The 21171-nt window shown below is 32.7% G+C and overlaps 1 protein-coding gene across 3 annotated transcripts in view; it reads right to left on the bottom strand.

The window, feature by feature from the left end:
- LOC115214428 (meiotic recombination protein SPO11-like) overlaps positions 1-21171 on the bottom strand; it is a 757765-nt gene that overhangs the window by 668838 nt on the left and 67756 nt on the right. For all 3 annotated transcript variants that reach the window (XM_036504807.1, XM_036504808.1, XM_036504809.1), the window contains exons 3-4: positions 10387-10475; positions 3984-4050 (exon numbers count right to left, since the gene is read on the bottom strand). In XM_036504807.1, coding sequence (XP_036360700.1) covers positions 3984-4050; positions 10387-10475 — 156 coding nt within the window. The remainder of the gene's footprint in view (positions 1-3983; positions 4051-10386; positions 10476-21171) is intronic.

Here is a 21171-nt window from a genome sequence, read left to right as displayed (position 1 = left end):
ATTCATAACTTAGAAAATAACTCATATAATCAGCCAGTTTGACATCACCTTAAAATGGAAATTAATTTTAATTATCTGATCATTTAAAAATTGTTCATAAAAGAAGATTTTGGAAATGATTTCTCAATTTTTTAAATGAAATAATCAAATAATCTGGACATGGTGCATAACTGACATGAGTATTAACTGCAAAACATCATAATCCTGTAGCTTAACCCATGGACATTAGCCTTTAACAAACTAAGGCAAAATGTGAGCAATACTCGTTTCTGCTATTTGAGCACTCAAGTATTTTATATTTCTAAATTTCTAAAAGCTTTCATATAAACTTTTAAAAGCCATGATATCTTGAACAGATGAGTTTGCTTAGCTGTATCTCATATCATTGCAACAAGTTAGTATTCTTTTTATTGTATTCAAGAATATTAAATGAGTATTTGCATATTCATTCTTGATCAGTCCAGGCAGGTTCAAATGCAAAATATGGTGGTGGCTGTAGTGTACACCATATAATAACAACATCTCGCTTTTATGACAACAATGTGTTCATAACATATTCTGTTCATTGTCACATGGGATTCTGAGATGCTTGGGTGCCTCGGGCTGATAAGACATAACACATCAAAATACTGGTATCCCAGAATACTGTACCATAAAGAGCCAGTTGTGTTATGAGCACACTGTTGTCATAAATGGAAAATATTCTTCTATGATGTACAAAAAAGTGAACAGCATATTTTGCATTTGAACCTGTGTAGTGTATTAAGAATGATAATGCAAATAACCTTTTAAAATATTGCTGTACATGGTGCAAGCGAGGATTTTCCATGAATGTTAAGTTTTTCTCTCTATGCTAGATATCTAAGCACTTTAGTGTTTCTTGTCTTCTATCTTCATGTATGATACATCCGCTAGTTCTGATTAGTAATCTATTACTTTGGCAAGATATTGATATATTTCTGTTGCATGCATATCCTTTTGAAGCTCATCTACATAAGGAAATGGACTTAATGAAAAGCATTAATGTATACAAGATGCAATGAGAACTCTAACTGACTGCCTTAAATACACGAGCATAATTAGCATTAGGAATTTGTCAAAGAATTGCTAGATCTTGTAGATCATTTCAGTTATGAAGATGACCTAGTTAGTAATATGAGTGTTGTTGTGAAGTATAGTAGCTAGGGCAACGCAGAGGTGAGAGAAGTTAAACATAGGGCTTTCTGTTTTTGTGTAAGTAATGTAAGATTACACTGGTAGTAAGCTATGGACATCAAATGTGAAAGTTTTACAAATATATAAATAATTTGAATATAGCTAGCAAGATGTGTAATATTAACTTGCATGAAAGGCAGAGCACAAGTCAGCTGAAATAGTGACTGGACCTTAGAAACATTAACTGCTGAATGCAGAAGAAATGATTGTCAGAGTACGGACACATGAGGATGAAGTGAAATCCCTGGTGACACTGATGAAATAACCCAGGATCAGAAGTGATGATTTTACATAATATAGACTCATCCAACCCATAACAATATGAAAAAGTATAACATTAAAAAATTGCAATGAGTGCAATGACAACAAACTTTTCAAATTGATGATATGTGAATTTCAAATACAATATTCCTAAAACATATTCAATGATGGAGCAAAGACATTGTACATAGTCTATATAGTTCTATTTCTTCAATTTTTCTTTCTTTCTATTATTATTCAGTTCAAAAAAAAATATTCACATTGAAAGATTATAGATAAACAGATGCTATGATGCTATGGAAAGACCATTATGTAATGCCAGGTTTTCATGATTTTATTTATTGTTGCAGTTAGTATAAATAAGATACAGTTTGGATTTGTGCTAGGGAGAAGCTCCACCAATGCTATCTTCCTGGTGAGGCAACTGCAGGATAAATACTTGGCCAAAAGTAGACCTCTGTTTCTGCCTTTTGTCAACATGGAGAAAGCCTTTGACAGGGTCCCCTGCCCCCTTATCTGGTGGGCAATGCAGAAACTAGGAATAGATGAACAGTTAGTAAGAGCTGCACAAACCATGTGCAGGGATGCTGTTAGTAAGGTGAGTCACTAATGAGTACAGCAAGGAGTTTAGTGAACAAGTAAGAGTCCACCATGGTTTGGTTCCTAGTCCCCTCTTATTTATCATGGTTCTCCAAGCTATAACTGAGGAATTTAAGACTGGCTGCCCTTGGGAGCTCATCTATGCTGATGACCTTGTTCTTATTGCTGAATCATTACCAGAACTAGAAAAGAAATTTCAGGTATGGCAGCAAGGTCTGGAACCAAAGGGCCTTCGAGTTAATTTAGCAAAGACCAAAATATTGATAAGTAGAAAAATTGACAAATCACAGATTCCTTCAGAGAGATGGCCCTGCTTGATATGTAGAAAAGAAACTCTGTAAGGTGTACCTAGTGCAAGCTATGGATGCATAAGAGGTGCAGTGGTATCACTGGATGTCTAAAAGAGAAAGTAGTCTTTACATGTAGTAAATGTGCAGGTACGTTAAACACCAGCAATGTGCAAAAAATAGACTCCTTTATATGCCAGGTGGGGGGATTCCTAGAAGTAGTAGACAGTTTCCATCACTTAAGCGGCCAAGTAAGTGTGGTGGTAGTTGTTCCAAAAGCATAGCTGCTAGAATAAGAATACGGTGAAGTTCAGAGAGCTACTATCTCTATTAGTTATGAAGGGCCTCTCCCTCAGGATGAAAAGCAGACTGTGCAATGCCTGTGTATGAACAGCTAAGCCACATGGCAGTGAGATATGGGCTGTGACCACTGAAGATATGTGAACACTTGAAAGAAATGAAGCCAGTATGCTTCGCTAGATAGGTAATGTTAGTATGCATATGCAGCAGAGTGTGAGTAATCTGAGAGAAAAACTGGGTGTACATAGCATCAGATGTTGTGTGCAAGAGAGAAGACTGCACTGGTATAGCCATACACTGTGTATGAATGAAGACAGTTGCCTTATGAGGTGCCAGTCTCTAACTACAGAGGGGACAGGTAGAACAGGTAGACCCAAGAAGACATGAGACAAATTGGCGAGAAAGGATTTACAGACATTGCAACTCACAGAGGGGATGACAGAGGACTGAGATTCTTGGCAGTTTGCTGTGCTTGAAAAGATACATCAAGCTAAGTGAAAGCATGACTGCCCTTGCATACAGGCTTATCCCTACAACCCTCTCCAGCTGAGCATCCCTAGTCTAGTGGACTTGTAGGTGCTGGTGTCACATAAAAAGCACCTGTGTTGGTGCTGTGTAAAAGCACCTAGTACACTCTGTAAAGTGATTGGCATTAAGAAGGGCATCCAGCTGTAGAAACCATACCAAAACAGATGTGGACCCTGAACGGCCCTTCAGCTGATCAGCTTTTGTCAAACCATCCAGGCCATGCCAGCCTAGAAAACACATGTTAAATAATGATGATGATGATGATGATGATATATGTATTGTTATTTAAATCGATAAACATTGACCTAATATCAAATATATTGTTTCTTTTCAGATGGAATTAAATAGTTATGGCAAAAAAGAATTTTTACTATCTTCAAATCACATACATTTTTAAAATTTCAAGGCATCATAGAAACTGGTTACAAAATGTACTTTGAAATTGTATATTACATTCAAAGTATTGATTTCTAATATAGACAAATTTAGGTGATGGATATAGCTGATTAAACAATTCCGATACATAACTGGTACTTATTTTACGAACCCTAAGGAGATAAAAAAACAAAGGTATCCCTTGGCAAGATTTAAACACAGAGTAAAAGCACTGAAATATTACAAGGCACTGTATCTGTAACCCTACTGGTTTTGCCACTCCACCATGAATATATCACTATGAATATTAAAGCCACATAGACTTGACCTTCATTTGCAGTAAATTATGGTAACATTTGTTTCTTAGAGCAATCAGTAAGCCACCATACATAGTTAAACATATTAAGTGTTAAATACCTTTTAGTTCTGTAAGCATCAGTTTGAACAAGCTGGTATATAATTGCCAGTAACTTTAATAACAGATCTGTAATAAAAACAAAATTTATTAACTACAACTTTTAGAAATTTTATTTATAATATATATATATATATATATATATATATATATATATATATATCATAAAATTCTTATTACCTCCATTACTGACTACTTTTAATATATTCAGTGAATCTTCAGTAAATCTTTTAAATTCATTATTGGTAACACTCATGAATATTAATTAATGCACATTGTTTTTGTAATGCCATAGATTAGCCTTGAAATTGAAAGCATTCCAGCTGTAACCATCATGTCTTTCATTGTTGTTGAAGTTTTATATTCTTTTCAGGCAATGTTTATCTAAAGTTATATTATTCAATATTTTCTTCTTATTTTTCAGATGCTAAGATGTAATGGGAGATTTGGATGTTGTTTCTAGCATGACAAGTAACTATGAGGTTTTCTTGTTACCTCATACTATACATATTTTTGGAATTAGTAAAAACATCTAATTTAGATTTTTACAGAAATCAAAACTCAAAGGTAATATTCCAACTAACAAACCCTCCTATAATCTAGATACATTTTGTTTATCAAAATCTGTGTATATTGATACAAGAAAAGCAACCTCTTTCTCTTTTTCTTTTTTCTCTTTTATTTGTTTCAGTCATTTGACTGTGGCCATGCTGGAGTACCGCCTTTAGTCGAGCAAATCGACCCCAGGACTTATTCTTTGTAAGCCTAGTACTTATTCTATCAGTCTCTTTTGTCGAACAGCTAAGTTATGGGGACGTAAACACACCACCATCGGTTGTCAAGCGATGTTGGGGAGACAAACACAGACACACAAACAGATTTTTAGTCAATGAGTAAATTGAGTTTTAAATTTGTATTCACCAAGAAATTTGTCACTATACCCACGAAAGATTTGACTACTTTCTCCCTACTTCTTCCTTACATAACTTCATTTGATTTTTATCTTTCTCTTGTTCCCTCTGAGAGAAATTTCCTTAACACTAACAAATTTTTTCCCCATATTAGTTATAATTTCAATTTATTTTCATGGCACCGTATTAAATATAGTAACCTGTAATTATAATTATGTAACTAAATGATTTCAATAACTGTTGTTTAGACATTATAAGCGTATTGATATATACATATTTAGACATTATATGTATATATAAGCATATTGATATATACATATTTAGACATTATATGTATATATAAGCATATTGATATATACATATTCATCTGTGATTATGTATTTGCAATCAATTGTAAGGAGAAATATAAGCAAATATTGGGAAAAACATCTAAAGGGAAATCATCATCATTATCATCGTTTAGCATGGGTTGGACGATTTGACTGAGGACTGGCAAACCAGATGGCTGCACCAAGCTCCAATCTGATCTGGCAGAGTTTCTACAGCTAGATGCCCTTCCTAATGCCAACCACTCCGTGAGTGTAGTGGGTGCTTTTACATGCCACTGGCACAAGGGCCAGTCAGGTGGTACTGGCAACAGCCATGCTCAAGTGGTGTTTTTTACATGCCACCTTCACAGGAGCCAGTCCAGCGACACTGGCAACGACCTAGCTTGAATGTGTTTCATGTGCCACCAGCGCAAGTGCCTGTAAGGCAACGCTGGTAACAATCTCGTTTGAATGGTGCATTTTACGTGCCACTGGCATGGAAACCAGTCAGCGATCACACTCAGATGGTGCTCTTAGCACTCCACTAGCATGGGTGCCAGTAATCGACTTTGCGAATTTGGTTTGATAAGCAAATATTGAGAAAAATTGTTTTACACATTTTGTAAGTAATTTGATATGAGTTCATGTATTGAGATATAATTCTTACACAAAAAAAATAACGATTTCAAAATATTTATCCCAATATTTCACAGAGATGCATTCATTACCTTGCTGTTTAGGATCTAGAGCCATCAGATATATTTCACAAAACTTTAACACCAAAATATCATAATGACACAAATATAATCAATGAATCAGAATGTAAAATAAAAATTATCACTTCTACTTTGTTAAACTGTTATAAAGATTTTAATATATTTGTGTTAACACAAAGTGGAATAGGATACATCATTCCTGGAATTTTCAATTGTTTGTTCACAATAGTGACTTGTAAGGTGTTTTATTATTGTTTTAAGTAAAATCTAATGGGTATTTTTCAATGAACATTATTACTCTGCTATCCATCTTGCAGAGACTTAGACAAATTTTATTTTCACATTTCAATACAAAATTTACTAGTTTAGTTCATCAATTAACTTATTGTTACATAATAGAAAATACAATTGTCAAGGGTTGATATGCATTCTTCTTTCATTTCTTACTTGGCTCTTTTAAACCGGCAATGACCAGTTTACAATTTCATATTACCTCAAAATAATTATAGTTTCTATAGAAGTTACTCTTCTAGTGGAGACTTGATATTTGATGATATATCAGTTTAAAAGCATGAATAGATCACTAATCTGTTTTGTGTTACACTGTGTTGTGGCAACAATAAGCTGATGATTTATTGGTTGTTTGTGCATCTCTTGAATCAAATACATAATGGTTACTTTTTTCTTTTCCTATAATGTACATATGTGAATGTACAATGTAATACTATATTTACATAAAACATTATGTACATATATTTTATATCACAGGCACATATATATATGTTGCATCAGGCTATCCAGAAAGTTTCACCGAATTTTAGTAAAACTGACAAACTAATCAATAAAGCTAAAAAAAAACATTTAATTTTGCTCAATTCTACATAAAATTGATTATTTTTTATGAAGGGGAACAATTTGAATTGAATTACAACTAACTAAAATTACAGAGTGTCTGTTCTTTTTACATTCCAATTATACAAATACAACCATTTCAATAATAAAAATTGAGTCAATGATTTGTCTATTATTATACAGATTAGTTACTTATTTTTACCAAAATTAGACAAAATTTTCTGGACACCCAGTATAAATCATTATCATTCTATCAATTCATAAACTGTAGCCCTGAGCAATCTAAAGTTAATGAGGGAACTTTTACATAATCACTTCACTGCCACAAATAGCAGACAAATTACCTTCAAATCACAGTCTGCCATCTTTTAAAAAAAAAGGGGGCACACTGAATAATGTAGTTCTAGATAAATGAAATAAGATGGTTGGTCACAAGTAGAATGATTTTGATCACAGGCACTGAAAACTCTGGAAATCTTCCTTATTACGATAAAATCATTTAGTTCCTGAGATAAGCATTGAAGATGTTATCTGAACAAGTCATGGTATAGGTAAAACATCAGGTCTTCAATAGCTAAAATAGCACAAGTGGAGTACAAATTTTTTCACTACAAATTTTTTCAGACTACTCTTAGTATTAGCAGCTTCAGCTGGAAAACAACTGAGGGAACATATGATTTCATGTCATTAAAAGGTTCTTTATTCACCAAATTTTAATATAAAACAAAAATCTGAGACATTACCTATTGAAAGTGCAGTACAAAATTAAGCATTCAATAAAACATTAGTTAATTTGTTACTGCTGACTTTGGCTTAATTGTTACTATCTGGAAATAGAACAGCTCTCTCAACCATACTAAGATGAGAAATAACTGACAAATCTCCCACATCTTACTATCTTAAAGAAAATGCAGCAGATAATGTCATCCTAGATACACAGTACTGAAAGATGAACTGTATGGTCAGGGTTGAAATATCTTTGATAAGAGGTTTGCTTCATTGGGATTAACCTGGAGCTAAACAAGAACAATGCACAGAATATGATATTAACTAATCTGCAATCAGTCCTCTTAGATATCCCAGACACTAATAGCAATCAGCTCCTTCACTTATATTGAATCTGTCATAAACAGATAATGTCATACAATATACTGGCAAGATTTTATTGGCATCATGACTGATTTTATTGCAATGACAAAATTATTATCTAAATGCAATTTCATTTAATGAAATCCCTTGCTTCTCATTTCAACTCTATTCCTACATACCATGTACTCAACAAAACTCTTGCTAAACATTCCTTTTTCACACTAACAGTTTCATGATTTCACGCAAACAGTCACCAAGTGCATGAATTACCTTGATTAGTCAAACCTAGCCATTGGCTAGTGCTGATGACATCCTTTCCATCATACTCAAACAGTGTGTTCTAGATATAATTTCTATCTTTGTTGAACTCTGATTTCTTTCTCTCTAGGTGTCTATTCTGATCATCAGAAATATGCTAGTGTATCTTATTCTAAAATGGGCTATCTTTCCAATCCTGTGAACTACAGACACATTGTTATTGCTATCATATTAAAATGTAAGACTCCTTTTTAGAGCCAATATATACTTCAACCTTGATCAGTGCTGACCATCTATAACACTTAAGTAAAACCTACATTAGAGTACTGCTTACATTTGAGGCTCAGTGCCTCTACTATGAACATTAATGTTGGAAGCTAATTATAAGGCTGGATGTTAGAAGGACAAATGTGACATGTCCAAATTCAAATGATCAAAAAGTCAGATTACCTAAAGGAAAGGATATGGCGGAATTTTGTGATAAAAGAATGAAGGAAAAGGAATATAAACAAATGCACAAGCCTAATTTCAACAATCAAAATTCAAACTTTTCATTACTTCATATGTTTACGTTTCTATTGAAAAGCAAAGAATGAAAATATTTAATAAGAGAATTTAAGAATAGAAATATTTGATAAATAAACTATATTGTTTATTCCTACAGCATCATATCCTTCCAATACACTTTCAACTTCCTTTTAAGTAAAAAAAAAATTGTTTTTCTTATGATCTTTTTTTCCCCCAAAAATATTTCAAAAGACCAAGCTTGCAGTCTTTCAAGCTTTTAGCATTCTGGTCTTTCAGACATTTGAATTTAGCCATCACACATTTGGTCTTCTCATTGTTAAGCCTTATAAACCAAATGCACTAACATTCTAGACTGCATTCAAAAGAAGTTAATTCGATGGACTGATAAGAATTACTGACATGCTTCAACCAACAGCTCATAGATGTACAGTTGCTTCCGTCTTCTTTTGTTGCTACCATAAAAGCTTCTACATCTCTAAACTTTGACCTATAAATCCCATATTTCTTCCTCCTCCTTTTGTGATCTTTACTGTACCTTGTTTTCCACATCTACTCCACATTTTTGATAATCCCTCTTTATCTTCATATTTCCAATAAACTTTGGTCATCAATCTCATCAGTCACAAAAGGCATCAATACGTCAAAACTTCTACTCTTTCTTCTTTGAATATCATAGTGTAATAATCAAACCCATTTACATGTACATAGTTAAACAACATAAAACAGGTTACTAGTACAACTTTTTGCACAGAACATAGAAATGGCAGTTGCTAGATAGATTTACAAATTAAATTGTTAGTGAACCTTAATTCACCAGAACTTACTCAAATAAACCTTTTTATTAACCATTATTAATATATAAGAAAAGTTTATAATGTTTGACATTTTGCCTTATGTTTATTTTCATATTTTCATTAATCCTCTATAAAGACTATATCATATGTTGTTGATTTTAACAGACAAACTATACAGTTGCTAAATAAATGCTCTTGCAAGCATACAAATGGTTTAATTATTTTGACTTGAACAGAGATTTATATCATCATAAATCAATGTAGGTTAATTTGATAATCTTTCTGTTCTACATTGTCACATTTGTCTTTATTTTTATAATCATAGTCTAAAGAAAGTCAGTAAATGCCAAGTTACTATCCAGAGAAGTGTGGAAGGGGATTCAAACTCATAACACATCATAAGACAAGTCATAAGTTAGGAACACTGCTTTGTTATATTGCAATTTTTTCTTCAAATGAAGAAGGTTCATTTTTTTGATTAATATGCTTAATAATTTCATTGTGAATTTTTATAAAACTGTAAAATATTCATTTATTCAGTTCTTTGGTTTACATCTGTAAAATTTCAGGTTAATAATCAAATTGTGGTAAATTTAATCTTTCCGTCATAACAATTTCATATCCTGTATATATGTTAAAAATATCAGATTGAACATATGTAGATTGAATTTTTGCATTTTTCCTGATTATCTCAATAAAGAGATTGAAATACTGATAAATTAATCATTAAGGCGCCAAGTATATGTGTGAAAATAAATAAATATCAACAAATATTTTCCAACGGGGAATGTATAGAGAGAAATTTCATGACAGTATGTTATATTTTTACTTGTTAGACAATACAAATGTAATTCTGTAAAATTACATTATGTAGGTATGTATTTTGTGAAAAATTATTGTCTTTTGCTAATGAGAGTAAATTCAAAGAATCAATAGATAAACTAATTACCAAATTTTTTTCTTGATCTTTTCGAACCAAAAGATATTTTTGAAGTTTTCGGTTCCATAATCGTTTCTAATCCAAACTCCACTGAGAACCTGAAAATTTAACAAATATCCTTGATAATTAAAAAGATATCAATATCATATTTTTTATAATCATATATAAATAATGCTAGTATGTGTGTGTGTTTAGTTATCCATAAAATTGTGCAAAAGTTGTTATTTATTGTTGGTATGTAAGTAGTTAATACTTTTGACATGATAACTAGAACTATCTTTGGGTAAGTGTGTTGACTGCTGCAGCATCTTGACCCAGGGGCCCCATAGGACCATGTATAATATAATTTTCTTATATTTCTATAAGGCTGAACATTTAATAATTGCTATGAGCACCTAAAGCTATCTTTAATTATAATATATTTGCTATTCTTATGATTGATAAAAGTAGATGTGAAATCACAAAGTGAATGAGGATTTTAAGTTCAAATCTATTTGTGAGGAATTTCATAAGAAACAAGGATAAGGATTAAATTAACAAGTACCTTCTATATTAGAAAGTATACTGAATATAACTTTAGAAACTATCCTGCTTATGGCTCAGCTCCATGTGAACTTCAGTTGAGAAGACTTATAATCAAAGGTGTTCCAACCATAAGTATTCCATCTTTTTTCATATTTGTGATCCCTACAATACCTGTGTCCTTCCTTTTGAAGAATGAGCATGGTTTAAAGGTAATTCAGTTGCTATTTGAGGCAAGTGGAGTGACCATTGAAGGCTCTCTTGTATCTCACTTATTTTGCATAAATGGTTACATATTTTATCCAAACTGATTTTTAATCTCTAGAGTGATTTTCAGTCTTTTGAATGTATAAATCAATATGGTGTCTACTGATGTAACAAAAAATTTATGCTACTTTTAACGTCTGTTAAAATAATTTTTGCAAACTAAATAATCAATTCTTTTTCAACATAAGTAAAAGCCAGAATTATTAAATTATAATTCAAAATTTACATAGGAACGCTATCTTATAAATGCATTATAGCATTACTTGCTATAGTGCAATATATATATCATATTATATGAGAAATTAGACTAGCACCAGTAACGGCTCTCTCTCTTTCACATTTAAAATTTCAGGTTTGCAACTGTCAGCTTTGCTACAATGGCAGTTATGTCTGGCAAGATAACTGGAATGATATAACCATAACCATAGTGAATGGATGTGAGTTTTGTGCAAGAAAAGTTGTTTCAGTTAGACTCACTAGTGGCAAGGAAGACATTCTCATCATTTTCACACCCACTTCTCCCATGCTGGCATGGGTTGGGCATAAGTTAGTAAGCTACTTATTCTCTGATCTTACACATGAAAAACTTTTCAACAGCTGAATACATTTTACAGTTGATATAAACAATGCCAGACACAGGTGGGAAGACACAAAGATACACATTCACATACACACACTTATACAGTGGTTTTCCGTCTAACAATTTCAGTTACAAGGTATTGGAAGACTCAGGCTATAGAAGACACTTGCCTATGTCACACAGTGGGAATGAATGCAAAAACACATGGTTGATAAGAAAACTTCTTAACCACACAAGCATGTCTCAGCAAGAAATATCTATGAATCAGTGAAATTCTACTGAAAATTGGTCAGCAGGGCGATTAATAAATGACGTTAATTTCAGTAAAGCTCAGAAAACAATAATAGAGATGAAGATAGGAAAGGTAAAAGTAATCTGTGATCGATGACAAACTACTGAAAATATCAGGTTATATATTCACTATGCTAATTAATCACTTAATTAACTAAGAAAGAGTGTGAAAATGTTATTTTCAATGATTTGTATAATTTTATCATCATAAATTGTCTTAGGATGAAAGAAAATGCACTCAAAAGAGCCATTGTTAGGGCTTCAATAAAGGAAGTCTACACAAAATTAGCACATGATAGGGAAACCAAGAATAACATTTCTTGTAAAAGCAACAAGCAAAGATATCATTAAAGAACAAACAACTTTTTGCCTTTGTTAATTTGAAATGGACTATAACAGGGTCTCATGCTCTGTCGTTTGGTGAGCACAGAAGAAACTGGGGAGAGATGAATATCTTGTAAGAATTATTCAAGCTATAAATTAAGGTAGACATAAGATTAGAAATAACACTAAATTTAGTGAAGTTTTCAGTGAAGAATTTCAAAATACAGTTAGATATTAACCAAGGCTCTGTCTACAGCTTCCAATTATTCATTACAGTTCCTGAAGCAATATAATTGCAGATTAGGAGTGGAAAGTTACATATGCTAATGACTTGATTTTCATTGCAGAAATCTGCCAAAAGGCTGCAGAAAAAGTTCAAAGCCCAAATGACAGGACAAGAGTCTAAAAGTTAATACAGAAAAGATCCAATTAGTAACAGATAGTATAACATCCCAATGCTATCCTGTAAATGGCCTCTCTTGAAAAGTAGTAAAGGACTAGGTAAAGTCAAAATATTGTGTACTCAGTGCAAGCAACAGCTTCATGAAAACTGAAATGGGATCTCCCACTGAAATATAAGCAGTACAAACTTAAGTAATGATGGTTACATAAAACTAATTAGAACCTGTAGCACTTATGGAATTAATTTAACAGCTAATATGTAATAAGTAGTTTATGTTATGAAGGTGATGTAACCAATCACAATATTGAAGGTAGATATAGTAAATGCATACCACATACAATGAGAAGGTAGAGGAAAGAGTTTGCTTAGTTTTTAAACTGTCAGCAACAAAGGTTTTTCTCCCAGTGTGAATGGCAGATTTTTAAAGCATGCAAATAAGGGTGGTAATATATGGTCATGAACTATAGACTTGGAATCCAAAGACCCTATAAAGGCTATAGATGTGTATCAAGTCTTATACATTAGATACACAATATTATCTTACAGGAAGGTGGTGAACGGGCAGAAGCATTTGCATTCCAGGCAAAATGCTTAGCAGTATTTCGTCTGGCTTTACTTTCTGAATTCAAATTCAGCTGAGGTCAACTTTGCCTTTCATCCTTTCGGGGTTGATAAATTAAGTACCAGTTATGTACTGGGGTCGATCTAATCGACTGACCCCCTCCCCCAAAATTTCAGGCCTTGTGCCTAGAGTAAAAAAGAATATTATCTTACAGAAAAACGTAAGTGCTAGTCAATCAAGACAGCATCCAACTGTAATAGCTGTAAAAGAAATGACTGTCCTGATGTGAACATCCAATGCAAATTGAAAATAAATGTTAATTCAATAGTGATATAACTGATGTATGTTGTAGTAAAGAACAGAAAAAGTAAGACGATACTGATCCTAATGGATAAGATAACAAATTATCACAAGGATTGGTGTTATGCTGTATAGCTGATTCTTTCAATCCATTCTAAAACAGAAAATTAATTTTTTAAAAAATGCTATATGATAGTGGTATAAATTACAAGAAAATCAGAAGTATTTTGTATGTTTACTTTTAGAATAAATCTTTATGCAGGTGTCCAATGAAAGTTATTGCTATTTGAAAACATATTGCATAAATAATGCATATTGCTATAAATATGCATTATTTATATATGTTATACAAGCGTTCTAAGTAGTATTTTGTTAAAAATTGAATTATTTCAGGAAAAAAAATTATGTGTGTATGAGATGGTAATGTCGAATTATGTTATGCCAACTCCATTTGCATTATTATTGATAAATAAAATTGAATAAGTAAGAATATGTACTACACTTTCAATGATATCCTTAAACTTTGACATCATTGAAGATACATTTTAAAATACCTGAAATATTGAAGATTGAACAGAAAATATTGATGCAGCTAAGAATGAATAAATTATCAATGGCAATACAGATAAAATAAATCATTAACTAGTTTATAAACAATCTTTCCAATATCAAACATAAAGAGGATCAAGAGAATGTGAAATATTTCTTTTGATGGGGAGGGAAGGGGAATGGTGAAGCTCAAAGCAGATAAGGGTATAAATGATAGTGTGTAAATATTGGTTAATCTTTAGCACACTGAAGGGGTATCATGTCACCTATAGTGGTAACAGGGCAGTGACAGGGGAAACAATTCAAGAGAAAATGCAGCATGCTATGGCTTAAAAAATTCTCCAGATAGGAAAAAGTAAAAAGTTAACAACAGTAAAGAAGATGTCTAAAATGTTTGATATAAATTATAAGGGTTACTTAACTTAATCAAGTAAAATTATTCATATTAAGTCTTATATAAGCATAAATATAATGTAAAACTATAAACTTTAAAGCCTAATAACTTCCTGTAAAGAAACTTGCCTAATTCAATGAAACAAAATAACATACTCTATAACCAAGTGAAGACATTTGGGAAAAAAATTTAAAGCATAATAGATTTACAGATTAACGTAGATTTCAAAATTTGTAAGCAGATAAAAAATATGTATAAATAACAACTCTTTTAATATATTTAAGATGAGTTTGAGATAAGAAGTCTAGAAATAAATAACATAATTACAAATTCTATAAAAGCAATAATGTTCCAAGCAAGAGTTTTTGTTTCTTCATTTTACAAACATTTTCTTACAGTTAGTTTATATTTGGTTTTTATTACATATATTTAAATCTTAAAGTGGATATATGTCTTGAATGTATTTCAATTTTTTTTTTTTAGATTTTATCTAGCTACCAATTAAGTTAAAAGATTTGATTTCAAAAATTAGGATAAATTACATCTAATTAAGGAAGTGATGCAACAAATCCAAAATAATTTATTTGATTTTGAACTTGAATGAGTCTATCATATGTGTGTGTGTGTGTGTGTGTGTGTGTGTGTATGTAATATGTATCTATATATGCATGTACGTGTATATATATACATACATCCATACATCTATATATATATATAATATATATACACACACATTGTATCTTACGTAAATTTATGATTTAGTACTACCAGAAAGTAAACATTTTGATGTTATTCAAAAGTACTCATTTCTTCCAAAAACTTTCACAAAAAATATTGAAGTATACCTGACATAATATGGCCAATAAAATATCTTCAGAAACATTAAAATTAGTTAAAACGAATAAGGAAAATTGTCAGGGCTAACCTAAAGTTATATAAAAATAACAAATACATCAGATCATACCTTAAATGCCTGGCCATTGTATGTTAACTAGTGTTCTCTTCCATGAACCTTAACACTATAAATTCAACATACTCCAGTTCTTCCAAGCCTTCATAAATTTTTCACATTCAATGTCTATATCTCATTGCTGTGCTGCCATGGTTGAACAAATCTATGCTCAAAAGTATCTCAGCAATAGACTACTCCACCGGTTTGTATATCTAAGCTTACATTTTGTCATCCTATTTTATGATAGTGGGGTCTGAGATGGAAGAATTTGATACCTATTTCAGGTGAATTATGATCTCTGGTACACTGAGAACCTGGACATTGGTTGCACAGAAGTGGTTAGTAGAGTCCTAGTGATCAAAGTAGAGTTCAAGAAAGTTGTGTGATCAAACAAGTATGGCTTGTGTACGAAGTGAGAAACCATTTATCAACAAAGGTAACAGCTCTTTGAATGTTTCTTAGCCCCTGTCTTCTTTTAAAAATCAAACCTTTCCCAGCAGCAACTTCCCTTAAATCACACCCTACTATCTTAAAAAAGGAAGGCACAATGTCGATATAGATATACAAACAGATGAAATGATTATGGCTAAAAATCCTGATCATACACCTGTTCAACTAGAGCTGGTCAGGAGCTAAAAATATATATATGGATGCACATACACACATACATTTATCAGACATTCAGATTGAATGTAAAAAGAATAATGAATGATTATATGTGTGTTTATATTTATCTATCTGTCTATATGTGTATGTGTGTGTATATATGTATGTATGTATATATATATATATCATCATCATCGTTTAACTCCATTTTCCATGCTAGCATAAGTGGGACAGTACTACAAGAGCCAGTCAGACCTAAGCCTGAACCAGACTTCTGTGTCAGTTTTGGTGGGACTTTTACAGCTGGATGCCTTCCTAACACCAACCACTCAGCAGAGTGGACTTGGTGCATTTTATGTTGCACAAACACAGGCAAGGTGAGTAGTGCTTTTTCGTGGCACAAGCACAGACCAAGGTCAGTTTTGGCAGGGTTTTTATAACCGGATACCCTCCAAACACCAACCACTTTACAGTGTGGACCAGGTGCTTTTAATTGGCACCTGTACTGACAGGATCACCAAATACTTGCAAGACATTAAAAAAAACTTCTACAAGGCATTGGAGGAAGTGATGATGAAAAGGCTATAGTGAGACAAATATAGCAATATAGAAGAAGTACAAGGTTACCCGGCCAGAGAGAGAGAGAAAGATCTGGAATGAAGACAGAAACAGGTGTGCTACTGCAAAGAAAGTACATGGTTGCCCAACCTAAGGGAAGTGCAGGAGAAGGAGAGAGAGTGGGAGACAGTAGGATAGAGATGTTGGCAAAATGCCAGGCATACTCACAAGAAATGGTGATCAGAATATAAATGAGATGGTTGAGTAAAGGAACAGAGAGATATAGATGGTGGCAAGTGCAGGGCATACACTTGAGGTTCAAATGCCATAATATAAGTGGCAGGATATTGTGAAGGGAGTGTGATTAAAGAGTGTGAGTAAGTGGCAGAAGACTTGGATATATATAGAGTTGGAGGGGCTACCGGATAGCAATGAGACAGAGGAACAGGGTTGTGAGAGCAATTTGGGTAGTGAGTGCTAAGCATAGTATATGAAAAAGGAAATGTGAGAAAGAGCAGAGACATAGATTGGTTTGTTGGAGTAGGATGAGGGAAATTTTTTCTTGTTACATGTGGGTGGAACACCCAGGTCAGGGGCTAGTAGATAGCAATAATAGAGTGAGTGAGATAGGACATGGGGATAGAATGCACAGGTCGGGGGCAAGCAGAGAGCAATGATACAGTGGCACAGGGCCAAGAGGACAGGATTGGGGAGTGGGAGGTAATCATAGTACATGAAGCAGAAATCTGAGGAAGAGAAGAAATGTAGAGATGTAGTTTGATTTGTTGTGGTAGAGTGTGTGAGCATTTTTCTTGTTAAGTGTGGGTGGGACACACAGCGCTTCTAGAACTCAGTTCTGCTGATGTGGGCAGGTCATCGTAAGAACTTTATATATGTGTGTTCGTGTGTGTGAGTGTGTGCTGTTATGTGTATGCATGTAAGCACCTATGTGTATATGAGGATGAAGTTGCATACATACATATATATATATATATAAATACATGTGTGCATGTGTGTGTGGATATATGTATGTACAAGTACGTACATACATATATGTGTGTGTATGTGCATATACATCTTTGTATGAGTGTATATGTATGTAGACATTGTAAACGCAGGAGGTTTTATGCCTATGTATTGTGAGAATATAGTTGCATGTATTTTTTATGTATATATATTTTCCATCTATTAGAGTTACTTCCCTTTTATTCAACGGTTTTTCATAGCATTTGTTGCCATTGATAGTTGACAAGAATGTATCATAGCTCTTTGCTCTGACATTTGAAACTCCGAGAACTATAATGACACCTTTTACTGTTTGTTCTAAATTATAACATATATAAATAATCCTCTATTTCTCAAGGTCTCATTCTTTTGTTGTTACTTTTTTGTATTATTATTAAATAACATGTAAAATCACTGGTCGATTTTATCTGGAGGCTTAAGGAAATGAAGACAAAATACAACATTACATGGTCCATACTTAGACTCATGAGTCCCTACATCACTGTATCCTGAAAATGCCAGTTATGCTCCAAGGAGTCGCTCTTGATGTTAACAAAGGAACACAATATAAATAAATTCATTGAACGAATTACCCAGATGCCTACATGCAGCTAAACACACATTCACATAATATAATCCCAATCATACATACCTTGATGTATACATGGTGTCCACAACTCTAAATACACCTGAACTTGAGGAACTATATTCGAATAACTTGTATCTGACATATGATCTCGCAATCTAGATCCATATATCCATATGTGTGTATATATATATATATATATATATATATATATATATAGAAAATAGAAAATATATAGAAAATAGTCTTCTCAGTCATTTGCACACTGTGTAAGTTTGAGCTATTCATCATCATCATCAGCATTGTAAAACGTCCGTTTTCCATGCTAGCATGGCTTGGACGGTTCAACTGGGGTCTGGGGAGCCAGTAGGCTGTGCCAGGCCCAGTCCGATCTGGCAGTGTTTCTACAGCTGGATGCCCTTCCTAACACCAACCACTCTGTGAGTGTAGTGGGTGCTTTTTACGTGCCACCTGCACAGGTGTCAAACGAGGCTGGCAAACAGCCACGATCGGATGATGCTTTTTACGTGCCACCGGCACGGGGGCCAGACGAGGCTGGCAATGGCCACAATTGGATGGTGCTTTTTACGTGCCACCGGCACGGAGGCCAGTCGGGGCGGCGTTGGCAACGGATACATAAACATCTATATATCTATCCTTAAATATTCATCATCTGAAAATCTTCAGTCTTTGCTTTCTTTCAGTTTACATGTACACCTATATATAGCATGTATACCTATATGTAGCAAACCCAAGCTATTATATTTCGTTTGTTTATCTGCATAATTGCCTCTGTAAACACATTTATTTATACATATACATGCAAGCATATAGGTGCAAAGCTAGGTAGAGAAAATAGCACTCAAATACTAATGGTAGAGTAAAATGGTGTTTTATTGAAGATGAAAAAAACTTTGAAGGCTGTTACAGTTTCATGTAATGGATCACCAGACAGCTGTTTCATGAGTAACAGTTTGTTAAGTCTTTTCAGCTTCGATAAAACACTTCATCATATATATAAATATGTATGTGGTATACACATGTCTGTGTATGTGTGTGTGTGTGTGTGTGTGTGTGTGTGTGTGAGTGTGTATGTACACACATGTGTATACATGTGAATACATATACATATACATACACATACACATATTTAGGCATGCAAACTGTTGTGAAAATGTTATCTGTCATCCCAATTTTATGGTTTAGATAAATTTTGGCCCTCAGCTCAGATTTGTTTGTTTGATAAATCCATTTCATTAAAAATTGTACACATTATGAGTAAATATCACTCAAATAGTTTACAAAACAAATTTCCGCATATAAAACAGAAGTTGAAATAAAATTATATTTAAGATTTAATTAAACGAATTTATTAAAAATTATTTAACAATTTTGCAAAGTGAAGAAATATTTTCAACAAAATTCCAATTAAATTTGTGAAAACAGCATAGCAATATGTATTTTATTTACAAAAGACAAACTCCAAAATGTATTCAGAATATAAATCAGCACTCCGAATTTCATAAAGAAAATGTTAGTCATGCACAACTGAAAAAATGATGCAGGAAATTAATTCAAAAATTATAATATTATCATTAATATTCAGGTTGTAAACTAGAAGCTATAAGAATTCCTCATGAGTAACATCAAACTGACAGGTGATTTCCATGTTTCTTTTACCAATATTACAGATTCCAGATTTTGTGATCTGAAATCTTCAGAACAAGTTGTCAATCCAATCACCATTACTTTATAGATTTTTGCACCCAAGAGAATGAATTTTGTGTTTTTTCTGTTCAAGGTTACTTTATAAAATTCTCTCATCTTTACTTCATTTCCATGATTTTTTCTTTAATCTCGATTTTATATAATATTTTTTTGTAACTAGCAGGATTAAGAGTTATAACTCACACACTCATCTTTTTATGTTAACATGGTAAGTCATCTCACCATCATTTACTTTTTGCTTAAGACAAGTGAACAGTTTTACATGGTTTTGACTTATTGTATTTTGATAACATACACGTTTATAAATGTCTTCTGGGATCTAAATATAATCTTGAGGATGTTGCGTTATTCTAGAATGATTGAGATAGCCTAGGTTCTGACAGCTGACATTGAAGTAATCATTTTCTTGCGTATGAATGAATGTATAGATGTGTCTGTTTAGTAAATAAATTATCTTTCTAATCTTAATAATAGTACAAGTTTTTCTAGTTCCTTAACAAATAAATGTTTACCAGTTGGATGTGTAATATCAATTCACATATAAATCTTGCTGAAGAAGGTTTAATGCAGTAGCTTGTAGGTTTGCTGGAATATCTATGCATTTGCATTAGTGCCAGAGTAATGTGCGTATACTTTTGCTTTTAGCAAAAGAAGTATATACTTTTATGGCTCTTCTTATGGAAGTATTAGTAATTCTAGATCATTTTATAGTTTCATTATGAATAAGGTCTTTTCATATGAGGTTACATAACTTCAGAAAAGTTATCATATAATTATTACCACTTTTACTGCTTTCTTTCATTTTAGCTAGACATGAATAAACTAAATCTCAGTACTATTTCTATTTGATCACTTGGATTGTAAAGTTCTTATCTATGATCTCTTTATTTGTTCTTTCCCTAAGACCAGATTAGCTCATGATTTTCACCAAAATTCAAGCTACAAAAGTCACACCTTATCTGCTCTACCTGAAAAAAAAATATTGAACTATCTGCTGAAAAAATTTGCCAGTAATTTTAAGTGAGAAAATTATAATTCTATACCAAGACATTGCTACAGACTTTGCAAAATCAGTGTACATGAAATTTTTTCTGAATCAAGTTTGTGTTATATCGCTATTGCTTTTAGCTGATGCATAATCTAATGAAATCCTTGAACAAATCTATG

The sequence above is a fragment of the Octopus sinensis genome, linkage group LG7, assembly GCF_006345805.1.
Source record: "Octopus sinensis linkage group LG7, ASM634580v1, whole genome shotgun sequence".
Classification (NCBI taxonomy): domain Eukaryota; kingdom Metazoa; phylum Mollusca; class Cephalopoda; order Octopoda; family Octopodidae; genus Octopus; species Octopus sinensis.
The sequence above is the reverse complement of the archived record's forward strand: the minus strand, read 5'-3'. Positions and strand labels throughout refer to the sequence as shown.